General features: G+C 38.7%; 1 protein-coding gene across 3 annotated transcripts in view; it reads right to left on the bottom strand.

Moving 5' to 3' along the window:
• Nucleotides 1-21297, bottom strand: part of SKAP2 (src kinase associated phosphoprotein 2) — a 166009-nt gene that overhangs the window by 47372 nt on the left and 97340 nt on the right. For all 3 annotated transcript variants that reach the window (XM_045792992.2, XM_045792989.2, XM_045792990.2), the window contains exons 7-9: nt 9933-10057; nt 8998-9061; nt 8503-8640 (exon numbers count right to left, since the gene is read on the bottom strand). In XM_045792992.2, the coding sequence (XP_045648948.1) occupies nt 8503-8640; nt 8998-9061; nt 9933-10057 (327 nt within the window). The remainder of the gene's footprint in view (nt 1-8502; nt 8641-8997; nt 9062-9932; nt 10058-21297) is intronic.

Below are 21297 nucleotides of genomic sequence, written 5' to 3'. Positions count from 1 at the left end.
CTCCAGTGCCATCCGTGTTGTAGCAAATGTTGAGAACTCGTTCTTTCTGATAGCTGAGTAATATTCCATTGTATATATGGACCACAACTTCTTAATCCAGTCATCTGTTGAAGGGCATCTCGGCTCCCTCCACAATTTAGCTATTGTGGACATTGCTGCTATGAACATTGGTGTGCATATGGCCCTTCTCTTTACTACGTCTGTATCTTTGGGGTAAACACCCAGTAGTGCAATGGCTGGATCATAGGGTAGCTCAATTTTTAACTTTCTAAGGGACCTCCACACTGTCTTCCAGAGCATGCCACGAGTTTTTATTTGGACTATTTTCGTTGTCTTTCAGAACTACATATTTTGTGATTTCCATTGTGATTTCCTCTTCTAACTCATGAGCTATTCAGAAATTTATTTGTCAGCCTCCAAACACAGGGCTTGGGTGTTTTTAACTACCTTTCTAGTGTTGGTTTCTAATCAAATTCATTGCAGGTAAAGACCAGAGTCTGTATGATATAGATGCAGAGAAATTTGTTGAGATTTTGATTGTGAACTTGTATATGGCCAATTTCCATAAATATTCTATATGCACTGAATATCTTTTTGGATAGATTGTTCATCAATTCTTTTTGGTTCAAAGCTTTCATACACTTACTAATTTTTTACCTCCTGGGTCTACCAGCTTCTAAAAGTGGTATGTTAAAATCTCCTACTATAATTGAAGATTTGTCCAATCTGTCCTAATAAGTTTTGGCTTTACAGATTTCAGGGTTACGCAGTTAGGTGCACTTAAGCTGTATCTCTGCTGGACTATTACTATGTACTGTCACTCTATAGTGCTACTCTTGCTTTATGCCTTAAAGTTTACATTGTCTAGTGTTAGCGTAGATAGCAGCTTTGCTTGAATAGGACTGCCTGGTTTGTTTATTTCCATTCTCTTATTTGGAAAATTTCTTTGTGTTTTGTTTCAGCAACAGCTCCTCCTCGGGGCGCCTGGGTGGCTCAGTTGTTAAGCGTCTGCCTTCAGCCCAGGTCATGATCTCAGCTTTCTGGGATCCAGCTCTACATCGGGCTCCCTGCTCAGTGGGAAGCCTGCTTCTCCCTCTCCCACTCCCCCTGCTTGTGCTCCCTCTCTCGCTGCCTCTCTCTCTGTCAAATAAATAAAATCTCTAAAAAAAAAAAAAGAGAGAAAAAGAAAGAAAGAAAGAGAGAAAGAAAGAAAGAAAGAAAGAAAGAAAGAAAAGAAAAGAAAAGAAAAGAAAAGAAAAGAAAAGAAAAGAAACAGTTCCTCTAAGAAGACTGCTGCTAGATTTAAAAAAAAAAAAATCCACTGAGGATTTTGACTGGGTGGCTCAGTCAGTTAAGCGTCTGACTCTTGATTTCGGCTTAGGTCATGATCTCAGAGTCGTGGGACTGAGTCCTGTGCTGACCTCTGTGCTCAGTGGGGAATTTGCTTGAGATTCTCTCTCTCCCTCTCCCTCTGCCCCTTCCCCCCCCCCAAAATAAAGAAATCTTTTTTAAAAATCCAATGTGATAATTTGTCTTTTACTAGACTGAATTAATCAAGTTCTATTTATTGTAATTATTTTTACATTTGGGCTTATTTTTACCATATTGTCTCTTTGCTCCTTTTCCTTTTTTCCCTGCCTTCTTTTGGATTTAAAATTTTTTCTGTGATCCTCTTTTATTTCCCCTCGGCTGCTTTGGGAATCTCAAGATTGCATTCCTATTTATTTAGTACTCACTTGGAAATTTTACCATGCATTTCCTAGCAAAGAGCACACTTCTCAGTATTTCTCTCTCTCTCCTCTTGAACACTTAGCATGCTTTTGCTCCCTCCCCACCCTTGCCCCAGCTAAATCTTTTAATAGCTAAATTTAGTTTTACTTCTTTTTTAAATTAAAAGAAAAGGCTCATTTAAAAGTAATCCATAGTTAATGATGCTGACATATTTTACCTACGTCTATGTCTGCTCTTGATTCTTCCACTGCCACTTGCCCTGTGTTCACTTTTCTTTTGGCTAAAGTACCTAGTGAGGGGCGGAACTGGGATTCAAATGTATGTTTGCCTCCAAACTCCTTGCTCTCTATCGCCACAAATTAACTGGCCACAGACATGGAGAAAGGCATTCTGTGTGTGCAGGGCAGGGGGTGGAGCCCAAAGAGAAGAGGCAGATGGAGAGGAAGAGGTCAAGTGGAGGCAGCTTGAGAGATGTCACAATAGTGCTGATACTATACCCAGGAAGACAGCATTCCTCCATCAGGAAAGCCAATACAACAAACTCATGAGACATGAAAAGGGTGTATAAACACAGGACATAAATAGACACAGGGGATCCAGGGTGCAGTAGTAAGTCAAGGCTTAGGCCGGAAGGGGAAGGAGCAGCCACACCCATTTAGGACCAGTGTAGGAAGGGCAGTGGGATTCCAGGCACCTAGGTACAGTGCCTAACACAGAACGAGTACTCAAGAATGTTTATGGAAGCGAAGACATGAAAGCAAGGAAGAAGACAGAGGATGGCAATGGAAAAGGGAAGGCAGGAAAAACAAGAACGAGAAAAGGAAGAAAGTAATAGGAAGAAAATAAAAAGGAAATAAAAGAGTAGAAGAAAGTAAATGAAATACAGGTTCTTATTTTTTAAATGTTAAAATGTTATAAGGATTTGTACATTTGTAAATGGGCAAAAAAAAATTCACATCAAACTGTTCACGTCTACGTAGGATTAGAGGGTGAGCGACTCGCACTTCCTTTTGTGCACATCAGCATATTTAAGGTTTTTCCAGCGAGCGTGTACTGTTTGAAAATTAAGATTTACAAGTTAAAACTCAGCAAGAGCAAAGAGGAAATGGACAGAGAACAAGGAAGCAGCAGCTGGTGTGGCCTGTGGGGAAGCACACTCAGGTGAGCCCATCCTCGCTATGCCTGATGGGGCTGCCTCAGCGCCTCCCTGTCAGCCTCTAGGGACAGACGGCCTTCCCGCCATCTTGAGCCCAAGAAGGGAGAAGGGAGAAGGGAGAGAAGTCCCGTAGGCATCAAAATTCAGGCGGCCCTGGAATTGCTGGAGCCTGCATTCTCCCTGGCTCCCTGACTCCCTTCCAGAAGACTCAAACCCTCACCTACTAGTCTCACTTCGGCCGCAGCAGAGCAACCTTCTCAGAATATTATAAGCCATGTATCCGTACAAGAAAGACACACACATACAGTAGCAAAAAAGACTCTTCCTTCACAGACTGTGCTCATGAAAATGGAGGAAATGCTTCTCTCCTTTCTCATCTTTCATGGTTTTCTCATTCCTCTAAGACTGACAGAAGTTCAACTCCTTGAAGGAAAGAGTGATAGGCAAGTCCAGTCCGTCCCTTATGACCTAGAACCACTGCATGTAATCCTAGTTTTATCTGTGTAAGAGCCTTTGTCTTGTCCACAAAAATGAATTCCTACATGGAGCGGGTGTGGTTTTTTTATCACTCCAGAGATACAGTTAAAAAGGTGACAAACCAAGAGCTGTTAGTTCCTGTACAGGGTTTGTCAACCTCACCACTACTGCCGTGTGGGGTCAGACAGTTCTCCGTTGTAGGGCTGCCCTGTGCAGTGTGGGACGTTCAGCAGCAGCCCTGGCCCCTGCCCCCTAGATGTCTGCAGCACATACACAACCCAGTTGTGACCAAAAATGCCTCCAAACACTAAATCGTTAAATGTACCCTGAGGGCCAAAATTTCTCATGGTTGAGAACCACCGATGGAGCTCCAAGTTGCAAAAATGGGTTAGTCTATCTTTCTGACAAAAGACATAGGTTTTTTGCACACACACAGGTATTTTGGGTTTTAATATGTGTCAAACCACCTTTTGGAACGAATTCATTTGCAATGCCTACGGCAAGGCAGAGAAAAGCTAATGACAGGCACAACTGTATTCCAAAGCTTCACGCCATACTATGAAACAGGCAACATAAACAACACTAAAATCACATTTATATTCAGCAAAGATGAAAATATAAACAATTAGATGTGTGCCAGGACCCTAATTTACAGATATCTCCCTTATTTTCTAGAGCTTCAGATAACCCTCTTAGCAGAGTTCAGAGCTGAGAGCACCCAAAGATTGACTCTAATCTAGTTATCTACCTGGGGAAAAACACTTATCATACCATATACTAGGATACTGTATCACCACACTTAATAACTACAATTCAGTACCATGGTTGAAGAAGAAAGAATGCCAGCAGGCTGCCTGGACTAACAATGTTAAAATGCTGAATATACGGGGTTCTGAGAAAGTCAACTGGCATCTTTCCACTGCATTCCAAAGAAGGAATAAGAAGAATTCTTTGGTGAAACCAGGACCAAACCGTCACTTACAGTGATGTTAATACCAGAGACTCCAGAGCCCCCTATAATCTTGATATTCACTTGGTAATATGAGTGGTAATGATTGAGGAGGAAAATAAAGCTAAAATGTATTTTGAGGGGGGCTGTGACCACTCACTGATTAAGTTAGCATTTGTATCCACTGGCCAGAGATTTTGCTTCAAATTTAAGGAATGGAACACTGTCCTTTTTTACACATACATAATGGTTTTCATCGAAAAAAAACTTACAGCTGTATTTTACTTTATATTCCATTTTCAATACAGACAGTTGGAATGAATACATTTAAAATGTATTTGAATGACCAAAGGATAAAAACCTCTTTTGTTTCTGGCTCAGAATAGTTCAATTTGTCATTACGGGGGAAAAAAATGAATTAACACTTAAAAAATAGGTTAATGGAATTAGAAATTCGTCTTCCTGTTTTATGTTGCCCTCTCTCTTCCAGTCCACTTGGCAGAAGAATTTTCAAATGCAATTCCCCTGAAAGCCAGAGATTTAAGAGGTTGACGGGCAGTTAGTACTCTTGTTACGGGGCCGACGCTATTCAGTCTCTCTCTTTAAAAAGTCTTGTTGTTGTTGCTGCTCAATTCCCTGACTTTGAAGGGGGGTGTAAAAATCAAGTGACATGGTAACTAAAAGAGAAGAGCAAGCTGGGCTGATTTCTGCAGCCATTCCCTAAGGACTGCTCTCCTCTTTCTAGATTCAAAAATCAAACAAAACCATTCTTCTGTATTTCTAACGAAAAAAATGAGCACCAACTTCTGAAATTTGTGCGAAGCCAAATGAACTCATGACTGTGTTACGAAATCGTGTAACAGACTTTGATCAGCATGCGAGTCGGCCAACACAAATATGCCACAGTAATATCACCGTGTAAGCAAACCTGCGTGGCCCAGGGAAGAGGTGCCAAGACATAAAAGATGTCAAAGCATTAGTGTATTTGAAGAAAAGCCAGACGCCTTTCCTACTCCCAGAAGTGGCACTCTTTCCACTCTTGGCACACATGCATACATCCCCTATGCACAAAGAAATCTTACAAAGGTATTCTTATTCTTTGGCGAAGCTACTTAAAAATTAATGAACAAGAAATTAAAGAGAAGCCGCTGTAATCAAGTTTGAAGACTCTCACTGAAAAACAATTACAATGAAACCATTCACACTCCCAGAGAATTCAACATGTTCCAAGGGATATTTCGCAGTATCATTTTTTTAAGCAAAGTCTTCTTCTTATTATTAAGGCTTAAACACTGCAGTTTTATTTACATTAAAAAATATATATTTACTAGGGTAAGAGCTTTCTTTACCTTCTAAGGGAAAGAACTCTGTGACTTGAAGTAACACATCGAATACTTAGACTTTCCTTCAAACATATTTGCCTGCTTCATCTTTCAACTAAGAGGATTGGTTTTCAACTATATAGAATGGACAGAAAATTGTGGTGAAACAGTAGTATTAATTCATTCTTGGAATTTAACCAGTCAGACCTCAGAGACAGGTAGTTCTTTGTACAGAACTGGAAAAATACCAACAGTTTGTGAATGTGTTCACTGCTTTCCCGCTGTCCTCCCCTCCTCTCAAAATTATATTTGTAATCTCACAGAAGCAAAAGCAACTACCTCCATGCTTATCCTGAATGAGAGATCCTTTTTTAAAGAAAGAAAAAGGACTTCCTAGTTTCAGATATTTCATCAAACAAAACCTCAACGAACTCTGAGAGACAACTTGAGGACTCTCACTAAGAAAAGTCCCCTCTGTGGCGGCTAGCTCGGCACACTCGGCAGCCTTGAACTGTGCGGATGTTGAATCAGCTCTCGGGGACACTGGGGAAGAGAGAAGAAGTAGACATTCCACAGCTGCCTGCCCCAGCCTCCTTCCCAGGGGCACAGGTGCAGGCTCTACCGAGCTCAATCACTTCGTACAGCAACTGGGATCCAGGCAGGGGCAAGGAATCCAGGAGCAGCTTAGATTTCTTTGGCAAGAAGTAAGACCACTTAAAGAGTAACCAGTTATTTCCAACAATTATGTGGCCCTGGGCCAAAAAAAGGGACGAAGTAGAACATCTGTGGTGATGGAAAATAAAAGATGTTTCATATTTTTAAGATTTCAAGCTACTTAACAGAGATCTTCCTTGCACCTTTGTTAGGAAGAAGACTATGAATATTCAATCTTTATTCCTGACCAATATTCCTTTGGGGGGTGGAGGAGCAGTGGTGGAGAGAGGATGGTCAAGTTGAAGAAACAGAACTTAATTAATAGTCAGTTTAACAACTGTAAGGTAACCCATTCACCGCAGGGTTTTAAAGGGATAAAAGGTGTATGACAGTAATATGTTCAAAGGCACGACTTTCTCCCATTTTACATCGGTATACATTCTCGCAAGCTCTTTCGAACATTTTTAAAACTAAAATATATGTGTTAACAATAGGGTGTGACTAAGAACAAGCAGTCAGAAAATATTCTTCCCGACTTGAGGTAACTAATGTTATGGCAGATGCCATTTCCCTAGGATCAATCAGAAAAGAAGGAGCTATAAACATATAGTTCCATTAAAATAATAAAAAGGTACAGATTACGATTCCCCACAAAATTATGCTTTTAGACTAATCATCTTCTAGGGTAGTAAAAAAATTATGTAGATGCATACCTGAGTAGTTTTTGTAGCACTTGCATTTATAATACCATTACAATCATTCATTCTTACTTGATCAGAAAACCATTCTTATACTCTCATATAAGCACTTGCGAGAATTTATTGGCTACAATAATGAAAACAATAATGATGATGTTACAATTTATTGTGGCCTTGTCATGATTCAAGCACTGTGCTGAGAGCTCATTCCCCTCACCATGATATATCCCCATTTTACTGATGGAAAAACAAAGAATTTTAATAGATGAAAATGAGGAATTATAGATGAAGGAAAAGACAGCTCTTTAGGTCACTGAGCTGGTAAATGGGACAGCAGAATTTAAACCTTGTGACTCTAAAATCCATGTGCTAGTTATTATTATGCTCTACTGACTTCACTGAAAATGATATTTGTATGTTAATTTGGAACATTTGAGTATTTAGAAATCAATTTTAAAGGTTTACACTACGTTTGTTAAATCATTCTACTCAGGGGCCCCTGGATGGCTCCATCAGTTAAGCGTCTGCCTTTGGCTCGGGTATGATCTCGGAGTCCCAGGATCGAGCCCTGCATCAGGCTCCCTGCTCAGTGGGGAGTCTGCTTCTCCCTCTGGCCCTCACCCTGCTCATGCTCTCTCTCTCTCTCAAATAAATAAAATCTTTTAAAAAACCATTCTATTCAGAGAAAAACTTCTCTGCATGAGATGCTGGTTAAATCTCACATTGCTCATAATCCCTTTTTCTTCTCTAACTATTGATTTTTTAATAGACAGAAAAAAGCTCATTTCAACCTATAGTATTAGTAATGCAATGATTCTCTGAATGTGTTCATATTCTAGGTATCCTAAGTTCCTGATACCTATTCTGTTTTAGCCTGACCCTCAAAAATACAAGTAATTAACAGACAATTAATTTTATGTTATATAACAGACACTGAGGCATATAAACACCAAACAATGCCTGAAAATGTAGAATAAGAAAACGTATTCATATTGATGATAAAATGTCAGGAGAGAAAACTTGAAGCCTCAAAAGGCCTTTGTTTATGATGCAACAATATTCCTCCAAGACAATGCAATACACCACAGCAAAGAGGAATATATGAGGCAGAAGCTGTTGACATATGGGGTGTGCACAGAACTTCTGGTTAATGGAAGTTCCAAGATATATAAATAAAAAATGATGTGTGAGTTGGTGGAAAAAACTGTAAGGCAAGTCAATGTTTTAATTAAAAAATTATGTAGCATAAACAATGCTAATGAGCCAAAAGTCCCATGAGATCAGGACTGTATCTGCTCCATTTTAACATTCCACTCACTTTTCATAAGTGTACATCCACTCACTTGAAATACCTCAAGCAGAACCCTTTTCATAAAATAGAGTTTTGAGGATGTTCTTTGTCCTTGTTTTTAATAGCTCACCATTTCCACTCAAGTTGTCAACTTGATGATATATGACATTAAGGGGGGGAAAAAGCCCTAAAAATCCTTAAATGAATCAGCAGATGATAGATACCTGGAAGTTCCTCATAAATTTCATCATCAGTCGGTTGGCTGCCTGCTGGTGGGCTGCCGGCCGGTAGAGGATGGTCAACATCATCATATAATTCTCCTCTTTCATCATCATCTTCTGGAATAACATCAGATCCCATGTCTGAAAGATACGGTGCACAAGGCCAGGTTTTAAGAATGCTAAAGAGGTTTTCAAAACCCTATTTTCTAGACTAAGGCAGCCCTACAGAGTCACAATATTATTACATGCTAGATCCTTAACTTGAAGCATTTTCAAAAGCTGATTATTACATAAATATGTGAATTGCAAAGTTGCCAGTTGGTACTTACAGAGAAAAACACTTTTATAAATCTGAAGTGAACAGGCTGCATTAGTACTAGCCGTGTGCCCTTGGTCGTTCTCATAGGAGTCAGTAACCTTTCGTATATGAAAATCCAAATTCATTCAGTTATTTGATATCTAAAGATTGCAATGACTAGTTCAATCGACTGCTCTTACCTTGTAATACAAATTTCAGCTGCTGTACCCATTCTTCAGCATCTTTGGGAGAAGCGGCTGTGAACTAATAAAAAAATAAACAATAATAAGAAAAATCACCACAGTGGAAATGAAAGGGATGCCGCATTCTTATCACTTCTTTAAGACCATTAGTAATTCTTTTCATGTCTAGTGCTACTTTTCTTGCAAGGATGCTTCTTATAATGTACAGTTAATTTTGACAAATTTACGTAATTGAAGCAGAGGATGATGGATTTGAAACTCTGATCAGCAGCTGGCAGCTGTGCAGGAAAAAAACCTGCTTCTCTTCATCAATGTCAAAGACAGAACTGATGAACAAAATTTGCCCTTGACAATTAGAAGACACCCATGAATTTCTTTAGACTGCCGGGTACCGTTTTCTTAAAAATGTTCTTGTCAGATTCCAACACACTACCTGACAACTTAATTAACTGGCTTTCAACTGCAATCTCAGATATTTAAAACTTATTAAACATACATTCCATATTGATGCTAGCTGATAGGTCTTGAATCACAGCGTGGATATGTGCCTTTACCTTCATTTTCTCCCACAACCCTAAGCAATACAATACGCATTAACACGCTGATATTTTTCTTTTGATAATTTTACTCTTTCTGCTATGTAATTCTTTTAAGAAACCACTCAGTGCTAATAAAATAGATATAAAATGCAACATGTGAAGTAGTTGATAAATTACATATTCGCTTGTTCTCTTTCAAGAAGATATCACTTGAACTGATCTGAAATTTTTTTAATGTATTTCTTCTTATATGAATGTTCACTGCATTAAATCAGTATCTTTTATTATTACTAACACGTCAGGGAGAGTTGTTTTAACAAAATGTTAATGTCTTTATAAATGAAATCAGAACATTTTATCAACTTAATTTCAAAACAACACAAAAACTCCAACCTGATAGATACGTTTATCGGGAGCAGAGATTTCGAAACAGCAATCTTTCTTTCCATCCTTCCTGAGAGTGTTATTCATTCTGACATCGTAACCATCTATTGCAAATTCACCTTTCTGTTGCTTGTCTATGGAAGATAAAACAAAAGTTAGAATTTCATTTATTGCAGTGAATATAAATGCCCAGTTGATTATTTTTTATTTAGAGTTTCTCTGTCAATTCATAGAAAGGGTATTTTTTTGGTCATATTGTTTTCATAGTATTCAATAAGTTTAAATAATGTTTCTAGATATCACTTCTAATTCTAAAACTACAGAAGTATTTGGGATGCTTGGGTTCACAAAGGGTATCTTAGGGAATGAGAGGAAGAGGTCCGCAGATAGCCTTATTCAGAAGGAAGTGTGGAAACAGGACACTTTCTTGTAGGGAAAATCCAAGAACCAGGACTCAGAACCTGCTAAACAAACCCACTCCAAATCCACGGCTCTCTCAGATTCATAAGCCAGTGGGAAAACCTGGAGCCAAAAACCCAGTGGGCTTTTCTACCACCATCCCTTCTCAGTACTGCCTTCTAACACCCCACCTTCAAAAAGGTCTCTAAAGCACAGCTCTTCTTCTAAAAAATATTTCCCTAAATTGGTATAAACTGAACTGTAAATTTAAAAAGCAAAGCCAAGCAAAACTACTAATTATAAAAAGCTGTGAGGGGAAAACAAAGCATTTGGATGGAAAGGAGAGGTAAAGCGAGCATGGAAGGAAGCATTAGTTGCTGAAACAAAACCGAAGAAAAGCAGGCTTCTTAGCCAGTGAACGGGACAGGTAAGCTAGTAAAGCATGTCTGAATCCCACAGGAGCAGGAGGCAAAAGGAAAGACAACTTGAGCTTTAGTCAGATATTATTTTAAAGACAAATAAAGTAGGAATACAACAAAGGATTTAATACTCGGAAATGGAAATAAAATTAGTCTGCTTTCTGACTCCACCCAGTTATACCATTTTGCACCACTATAGGTTTACTTCCTAGGTTAACTCACAACTTCAAGATCATGAGTAAGGGCAACTGTCTCTTTTACTGAGCTCGGGGGAAATCTAGAAATGCTTCCTATCATGGGGTGGAAGGCTCTCTCAGCTCCGTGACCCAATAAAACATTTATCTCCTTTTCTTAAAAATACACTAATTTAATGGCTGAAGTAACATACATTTTTAAAAAGTTATTGAGGGACACTTGGGTGTCGGTTAAGCATCTGCGGGTCATGATCCCAGGCTCCTGGGATCGAGCCCCACATGGGGCTCCCTGCTCAGTGGGGAGTCTCTTTCTCCCTTTGCTTGTGCTTGCGCCCTCTCTCTCTCTGACAAGTACATAAATAAAATCTTGAAAAAAAAAAAAGATTTATTCTTTTTTTTTAAAACAAGAGAAAAAATATTTGAGCTAGAAATTCCTGACTTGGGGCACCTGGGTGGCGCAGTCCTTAAGCGTCTGCCTTCGGCTCAGGGCGTGATCCCGGCGTTCTGGGATCGAGCCCCACATTAGGCTCCTCTGCTATGAGCCTGCTTCTTCCTCTCCCACTCGCCCTGCTTGTGTTCCCTCTCTCGCTGGCTGGGTATCTCTGTCAAATAATAAAAAAAAAAATTCTTGACTTAAATCTGAACATTCTAAGTCCTAATTTATATCTCTCCATGATCTAAAAATTAAAAGTTTGCCTTATGGAAAAAGTCTACAGTGTACTCTATGATGTTCAGAAAAAAACAAAACTTAGAGCAGCATTTCCCAGTGTGTTTTATGGGATATTAACAGGTTTCTATGATCAAATAAGTTTGGGAAATACTGAATTAAAAAGAGCTAACCAGATTTTGTTAATCCAGGCCTTCTTGAGGCCCTTAATATATTTACATGTTGATTACATTTCTATGAGAAAGAGAGTGAACAGCATTTACCAACATGGTATCTCCATGGAACCCTTTCTTCATAGAACATTCTATGGAACTGGTACTCCCAGAACATGTTTTGCAAAATATCTAACTAGAAAAATACTACTGGGGAAAAGTATTAAAAGAATAAATGGCTAAGTATTGTTGCTTAACCCTACATTCTCAAAAATGACTAAGTCATTCATCCACTCATGGAACAAATCTATATCGAGCATTTAAAACAAGCAAGGGAGCATTACAGGTATGGTGAGACAAACTCTAGTAACACCTTATCACATTTCCCACCTTCCCACTGCAACACACACACACATACACACAGGATACAAATTTAAGTGTTCCAGGAATATTACTCAGTGATCCACTAGACTGCCAAAAGATTTCATTTTCATTACAAAAAATGGAAATAGTCGAAGGCCAAACAGTAAAGCCACGCAGAACAATTTTGAGAGATTTCTTTAAACATTCCAAGAAAAAAAGGATATTTAAAGACCAGATGAAAGACAGTGGCTCCCTTGCTGCAAAAGGGCTCAATTGCTCTAATCACTTGGTCCATCTCATCTAAAGCCCATGCTTTCTGTCTTTACTCTGGGTCTGAAATTCTTGGCAATATAACATCAGCGGGAATGGAAATGCATAAGGAGTGCTTTACATCTAGAGATGTAGAACTGGCGCTCTACAAAGACTGAGCTGGAAGAACTGCAGGGAGCAGGGAACTTTCTTGGGCGAGATTATCTAGAACTGAGACAACCAGGCAGCCAAACGAGGTGACCTCTCCTCAGACTAGCAGATCCACTTTAGACAAAACCCCCAGAAATACGCTGTAGGGCCATGTACCAGATCTTCTGTTAGAGTCTAAGAGGAGAACATGAGCAGCCTGTAGTCAGATGAACCAGAGAGAGGCCACAAATCCAATCGGGTAAGTGTCCCGATTAGAGTCAAGGATACATAACATCCAAACATAAGTAAAAGAGGAAAAGCAAACAAAGGAACACAGGTGCCACAAAAATACTATGTGATACAAAAACATAGCATTCAAGATGTAAAAAGCAAGAGCAAAGTGGGAGAAACAGATATAAACAACTGTTCTGCATCCTTTATAAAGTAAAAAAAAAGTCTAAAAGGTGGAAGATAAAACAATGTAATATAAAATAAAAAGAGAGATGGCTGAGACAGAAATTGGAATGCAGCTGGTAAAATATGGAGAAAATACTGTATAAAGAAAAATGAAAATGTAGCAGCAAAACAAATGATTTAGTAAGTGACAAAAAGTTGAAAATTTTGAACATTGTTGAAAAATCAGATCAGATATACCTAAAACTTTCTACCCCAGTAGGCAGGAAAAGGAAGACTAAAGGGGAAGAGAAACAAAAGAGGAATGTGATGGATATGGAAGACTGACAAAAAATAAAACATAAGAAAAAAATGGGTGTTCCAGAAGAGTAACAAATAATACAGAGCCAATAACCAAAGATATAACACAAGAAAACCTCATTCAGCCAAAGAAAGACCTAGGTCTACAAAACAAAAGGTGGTATTTTCTAACCAAGTAAAACTAGTAGTAAAGAGAAAATAATACCTACATCTATTCAGCTGATAGTTGAATATTTGGGAATGATAATTATATATGCATCCAAGTGAGGGTAGAAGTATGGGACCAGAAGCGTTGAAGAGAATGGAAGGAAATTCATAACTCTTTCTCAATAGCTTTTGCAAGTGCATGGCCATAAAGTAGCCACATTTCTTATTAGCCAATGTGGGACAGAAAGTTCAAGACATGAAATGGGTGTAGACACAGCTTTGATAAGACTCTGCTCTTCTCTCTTCACATTAGCATCTCCTCCAGATAGAGAGAAAGGAGAAAATCATAGCATTATATGACACTCCATAATAATTTATATATTAGTTAATTCCACAGTGCCTTCTAGGATAGTTTCAAGGATACTTGTTGGCTTGAGACAGACTGTTAAAAAAAAATAGTAACATGCCAATCAAATGGGAAATAAAGTCATATAAGTTGATTTATCCGAAACTGAAAAAGATAAATAAACATTGCATCTAAGGGAACTTCCCAAACAGCAGAAGCTTACTCCTTTAAGCGCCAAACACCTGTAAAATGTTAGTCGTTATAAGAGAAATCTTTCTGAAAGATATACTTCCTTGATTTCTCAATTCTCTTAAACATAATATAACATTTTCTTGATGATTTAGTAGTATTAATTTGAGTATTTAGCTTTTATATTATAACACACTGATGCCCTCAGGATTTTTGAGGTGTTTGTCCCTCTATTAAATTTCCCTCAGCTTCTATTTCACACTTTAACCTTACCTATATCATGCTGTTCGAATTTAATGTCTACAGAACTGAAGTCTGCCCAGGAGAAACTAGATAATAAAATCTATTAAATCAGTAACTTAATTTTACACAATTCTAATTCGGTAGGTTCACGGTAAAAAAAGAACTGGCTCTAATCTCTTACAAAACAAAACGCATGAGGTTAATGATAGCTATTTCCTTCTACCAAAGACAACTCACATTTCCTGAGCACCTTCTGTAGGCCCAGAAATTTAATAACATATCTCATATATACCATGAAATAATTCTAAGAGAAAGAAGGTATTTATTACATCCCCAGCACTGATGGAAAAATAAACCTTAAAACAACAACTTTGCTCATGGCCACATAACCAGTAGATTGTAAAAGCCAGAACCCTAGCATAAGTGATTCCAAAGCCTTGCTTTTTTTCAACCATTTCACCCTATCTCCTGGGAAGATGTTTCTCAAAGTATATTTCAAGAATCACCAACTACGTTAGATCTTGCGTGCCAATTAAAGATACAGAAATGGCTACTACTTTGCACTTACTGTATGGAAATCTCCGGGGGTGGCTCCAGCAAACCAAAGTTTTGGCAAGCACCCCAGGTGATTTTGATACATACTAATGTTTGAAAAACCACTGTTCTAGAACATGCAATTTATGAAATCTTGGTAGAGATGAATGTTATCTTGCATTTCCTCCTGCAACTTGGGTCCAACTTTCTCAGCTTGCTTTATGGGCTCCTCAACCTTTGCCTATTGCTTAAACAGCCATGATGCATTATGTTCTAAATCTTCCTCTCTTCCTGCTTTACAGTTTTCTCTGGGCAACCTCACCCAATCCTACGGATTAAACTTCTATCAATATCTTGTGATTCATAATTCCATATTTTTAATCCAGCTTCAGGATTTTATATCCAAATTTTCATTTGCTCACTATACATGTTTCACTTCTTTAATGTCTTATGGGCACAATAAATATAACACTCCCACAATGGAGATCATCTTATTCCCACTCCCACAACACTTGTGATCTTTCTTGTGTCTTCCCTCTCAATCAATGGCACCTCCATTAACTGAGGGCTCCAAACCAGAAAACTGAGGATCATTCCTGATCTCTTCCTTTTTCTTCATCAACCGCTCCTACGTTCTCTTCCTCCACCCTACTGCCATCTATTTTTCCAATCAGTCCTATTTTTCTTGCAAATACGCTTGCTTTTTCTCCTTTTCACTGGCTCTCAGAAAATATGCTTAAAACACCAACTACTCTCCTATCATTTCCAAGATAGTAAATAAATAATTCCAACTACATATAGCAACTAAATAATTCCAGATCATCTAGTATCCTGATATGTCATGGGCATTTGTCATTTGAAGATCCCTAGCAACTTTCCTATTTTAGTCCTGAGATTATTGGGGAGCAGAGCAAGCTTCCCACCACAGAAGCTGGAGGAAGGCAGATTTACCAATCAGATGCTCTGGACTGGAACCTAAATCCAAACTGATTAACAAAAGAATCAGGGGAGAGCTCTGGCGCCATTCCTGTGTCAGTGGCATTCACTGACTGGTGGCAGAACACAAAGCCAGGGCCAGCAGTGTGTCCCAATTAGACTCTCCTTGGGGGCAGAGACTGGGCCGAAGTTCTAGCTACCTTACCTCCCTTAGACCATGCTTGCTTTCTGAGCCTGGTTGTTTAGCCTTCACATCAATTCTGCCTGAGAGCCAATATTCCCCCAATAATTTCCTTTTCTGCAGAGTCAAACAAAGTTGGTTTCTGTTGTTTGTACCAAGAAAGCTAAATTGGAACAAATGGCTAGCAAACAAAAAGATAAGTAATGCATTCAATAATTCTTGGTAGGGGCGCCTGGGTGGCTCAGTCAGTTAAGTGTCTGCCTTCAGCTCAGGTCATGATCCCAGGGTCCTGGGATCGAGCCCCATGTCTGTCTCCCGGCTCAGTGGGGAGCCTGCTTCTCCCTCTCCCTCTCCCGCTTGTGCTCTCTCACTTGCTCACTCGCTCACTCCTTCTCTCAAATGAATAAATAAATCTTTTTTTTTTTTAAGATTTTATTTATTTATTCGACAGAGACAGCCAGCGAGAGAGGGAACACAAGCAAGGGGAGTGGGAGAGGAAGAAGCAGGCTCACAGCGGAGGAGCCTGATGTGGGGCTCAATCCCACAACGCCAGGATCACGCCCTGAGCCGAAGGCAGACGCTTAACCGCTGTGCCACCCAGGCGCCCCGAATAAATAAAATCTTTAAAAAATGTGGGGTTTTTTTGTAACATCTGCTTCTTATATTTAAGAAGGCCTTTCTCCTTGATGAATAACTCTTGTTATTTCCATAAGTATTAATGCTTATTAGTAGGAAAAAGGAAAATATGCCCCTTAATTCTAAGCCTTCCCATTAAACTTCATCAAGCTGATTAACAACTTGCTCTAGGCCCTCAGGTAAAGACATATGAACATTCTTCCTTGTTTGTGCAGCTCACAGAAACACAGATGCCAATGCTAATTCATCCACTTGAAATATACTTCTGGTGTTTTGAGTTATACTGTGAGGAAATATCAAATTATTACTATTTTAAGTGAAAAATACTATATGCTATATATATATATTTGTTACTTGAGGGCCCCAAGAGGCTCTGAGTAATAAACACAGGCAATATTTATGAGTCTAAAGGGAAACACTTTAGTTAGAATTAACAGTGTGGCTCATATGGTCTGATAGCAGGAAATTTTAGGTATTTCCAAAACCTTTTTCCCCCCTTTAAAATAGAAGTACACTGCAAGCATAAAAATCAAATGGTGTTTGTACATATTTTCAACCACAGGTATACACTTGGTTAAAAAAACAAGGTAGTATGAGATAACAGTGAATGAAGAATAAATAAATTACAGGCATTTTTGTAGAATGGGAATTTAAAGCCCTGTTTCTACTTCTTTTGGCCATATCTACTGTTTTCCTCTAAAGCTGAAAATCAGATCATTACGATAGGGTCTGTTGGACTAACATAACATATTGTTACGCTATTGTTAAGATAAACATTACACAAAGAGGGTCTTACTATCCTATACATATTATCTTCTTGGAGCCTCCTATGATAATTAGAGAACAAATGGCACTGCTGCTATTCATGCAAATGACGGGCTAAAAGCATGTGCGAGAACCATGTGCGAGAACCCGCAGCTCCCTCATGAGCGTAAGGTGCTAAACAACCTCCCGGACTCTCAGCTTCAGCACATATTCTGCCTCCAGTCTCACCTTCTCCTGATAATTGTCAGCATGATCTTTTTTCTAAGTTTTTTTTTTATTTGACAGAAAGAGAGAGAGAGAGAGCGTGCACGCACAGCAGGGGGAGCAGCCGAGAGAGAAGGAGGGAGAAGCAGGCTCCCCACTGACCAGGGAGCCTGAAGCAGGACTTGCCAGGGCCATGACCTGAGCCAAAGGCAGATACCCAACTGACTGAGCCACCTAGGTGCCATTCCACATGATTTTTCCAACATCCAACCGGAGTTTGTCATGCCATCTACTCACCTTCCATGCTCACAAACATTCACTGTTCCTCCCACGGGGAAGGCCAAACTTCTGCCTGGGGAATGTAACAACCCGACCCCTCCCTTCCTGGCTCACAAGCCCTCATTCACCTACTGCCCCAGTGAGCTGGCTCCCGCATATCATCCCATTTTATGGGGCCCCTGTGCCCACTCCCCCAAGCCAATGCATTATATACCACTCTGCAGTAAGAATATCCGGCACATACGTGTTCAAAGAAAATCTACCATCTATAGATTTATGTAGATACACAGCAGTACACAGTTTGACTTAAAATATTCAATCTATACATATCTTCAATCTATATATAGATATATTTTTAAATCAAACTGTGTCCTGTTTTATTGCAAGCCAACCTGATTTGTCAGTACCATACCCTTGAAAAGATTTGATTTGTACCTGAATACTTCTGCATGTTGATGAAATCCTACTAAATGTCAGATGTACGTATTAACTTCTCTATATATCACAGGGCCTCTTAATTATAAAATCAGAAAATGAGGCTTTTTACTTAACGTTTATTGTGATAAACTTTAAAGTTAATACTTGCATATCAAAGGCCCAAAAGGCGAGGTGATATTCATTGTGGTTTTGATTTGCATTTCCCTGACAATGAGAGATGCTGAGCATCGTTTCATGTCTGTTGGCCATCCGTATGTCTTCTTTGGAATATGTCCATTCAGATCTTCTGCCTACCTTTTAATTGGACTTTTTTTTTTTTTTGCTGTTGAGTTATAAGTGTTCTTTATATATGTCATTAAATATATTATTTGCAAATTTTTTCCCATTCAGTAGGTTGGCTTTCCTTTGGCTGATGGTTTCCTTTGCTGTGCAGAAGTTTTTCATGACATGTTTCACTTATTTACTTTTTCTTTTGCTTTTGATGTCAGATTCAAAAAATCATCACCAAGACCAATGTCAAGGGGCTTATAGCCTACGTTTTCTTCTAGGACTTACAGTTTCAGGTCTTACTTCAAGTCTTTAATCCATTTTGAGTTACTTGTTGTGTATGGCATAAGACAGTGGTTAAGTTTCATTCTGTTGCATGTGGCTGTCCAGTTTTCCCAGCACCATTTACTGAAGAGACTGTTTTTTTCTCATTGTATATCCTTGGCTTCTCTGCCATAAATTAATTGACCATATATGTGTGGTTTATTTTGGGGCTCTTTATTCTGTTCCATTGATCTAAGTGTCTGCTTTTATGCCAATACCATATTATTTTAATTACTATAGCTTTGTAATTTAGTTTGAAATCAGGGAGCTTCCAGGTTTATTCTTCTTTCTCAAGATTGCTTTGGCTATTTGGTTTTTTGTTTGTTTTTTTTGTAGATGCAAATTTTAGGATCATGTGTTCTATTTCTTCAAAAATGCCACAGGAATTTTGATAGGGATTACACTGAATCTGTAGATTTCTTTGTATAGTATGGACATTTTAACAATATTGCTTCTTTCAGTCCATGAGCACATATTATCTTTCTATTTATTTGTGTCTTCCTCAATTTCTTTCATTAATGTCTTACAGTTTTCAATATACAGGTCTTTTACATCCTTGGTTAAATTTATTCCTAGATATTTTATTCTTTTTGATACAGTTGTAAATAAGATTGTTTTCTTTATTTCTCTATTAGTGTACAGAAATGCAACAAATTAGGTCCAATTCTCTAGTGACTTTATTATATATTGAAAAGATACTACAATGAAAAAATTCTAAACACATGGTGTGATAAATAGCTTTTGATGTACATTTAGACTTGATAAGACCAAAGCTACTTGCAGCTGCCACACACGGTGTGGAAACCAGAATTTTCTTTAATCGGGGAGTGGAAGTAGGGGCAACAAAACCTGTAGCGTGGGAATAAAAGAAATACTACAAACTAACTACTTCTCTCTTAAAAGTGGGAAGAGATAAGGTTCACAATGCTGACTCAAAATCATATAGAGGTTAAATAGAAAAAATAAAAAAACAAAAATAAAAGCCATGAGTTTGGAACAGGTTCCTAAATGGGCTATCATTTACAAGCACATTGGAGGGGCTGATGACAACCAAGTTGCAGAAAGAGCATGGCTTTGGAGCCAGAAAGGTCTGCACTAAATCCTTAATATGACTCTCAGTGGCCCTGTGGGGACCTTTCCTGCCTGGCCTAGTTTAGTGTCCTCCTAATGATCTTGTTGATCCAGTCTCCATCCAGTCCAATTCATCCTTCACAATCCTATCGCGACTACTTCCTAAGAGCCCTATGCTTAAAGGTCATGTTTAAGATAAAATACTCAGCAAGGCCCTTATTCTCATAAGGCTCTTGTCAATCTGATTCAAACTCACTTCTTTAGACCTGTGGGCCCCTTCCCTCACTCACTCTGTGCTCCAACTTGATTCCAACTCTGGCATCATCCGAGGCCTCTGACAGCTCAAAATCTCTGCTGTTCCCCCGCCTGGAATGCCCATTTTACCCTTCTTTATCTGGCAAACTCCTATTCATTCTCTAAGGCCCAATGAAGAGTCCTCTCCATGAGGAAGTATTTCCTAACTCCCCTAGGCAGTTATCCTTGTTATCCCTTGTTATCCAAAGATATCATATTTCAGTCACTTACCGTACTGCACTGAAATGAGCAGTTTACCTACTCAGCCCCCTCCTCTAATCCCATGACTTCCTCTTCCTCTCACTGACACCCACAAAACTCAGACAGTGAGTATCTCTAAGGCAGGATTATCTCTGGATACCCAGTGCCTAGTGTCTACCAAGTATCCAATAAATATTTATTCAATAAAAATGAATAAATGAGTGAGTGAATGAATGAATACCTTGATGGCACCCTGAGTAGCTAAAATCTAAGAAGTTTGATGAATAGGATTTGTGACGATCAAAGGAAGAAGAAAGAGATAAAAGGATGGATGTGATTTCATAAAGTGATAAAATATATATATATATTACTTAAGGGCTACAAACGGCCATGAATAATAAATACAAATATTATTTATGGGTACAAAGGTAAGTGCATTATTTACCCTAGAGGCTAGAACTACTCTTTCTAAGCCATTACTATCCTGATGGGTCAAAATGTTTTTTGGCACACACAGTTAAGTTATAAAATGTGAACTATGCATCTGTCCAACAATAACAAAGAAGAGTTTAACCTAGTAAGTGGTATCAACTCCTTCTGTGCCTCTATAATCCATTTATCTAAATCCTACTTAGTTGGAGGATTAGAGTTCTCATATATCTCAATAGCTCTACATTTAGCCAAATGGTTCATATATATAGTAAACCAGGCTGTACAAATCAGCTATCTGGTTTCACAAAAGAAAGTAAAAGTTTCGCGCGACACGTACATTTTCCTAGAAAGAAAAGAATACAAAGGAAGGAAATTAGGATCATGCCAAACAAGCAATTAAAAAGTGTCCAAAGATAGATTTTTTTTTCCTAAGTCCCCAAAAGAAGAACTGGCCAAAAATTCTAAAGGAAGCAGCCAAAAGAACCACTAAAAACAGACCTGAACTCTCAACGGAGACTTCAGAGTAACAGGGAAAAGTTTTATCGAAATATACATCAGATCTCAAACATCTACATAAAAA

This window comes from Ursus americanus, chromosome 3 (assembly GCF_024610735.1).
Source record: "Ursus americanus isolate L20-20 chromosome 3, mUrsAme1.1.p, whole genome shotgun sequence".
NCBI classification, from domain to species: domain Eukaryota; kingdom Metazoa; phylum Chordata; class Mammalia; order Carnivora; family Ursidae; genus Ursus; species Ursus americanus.
Note: the sequence above shows the minus strand (reverse complement) of the source record. Positions and strands in the feature narration are given on the sequence as shown.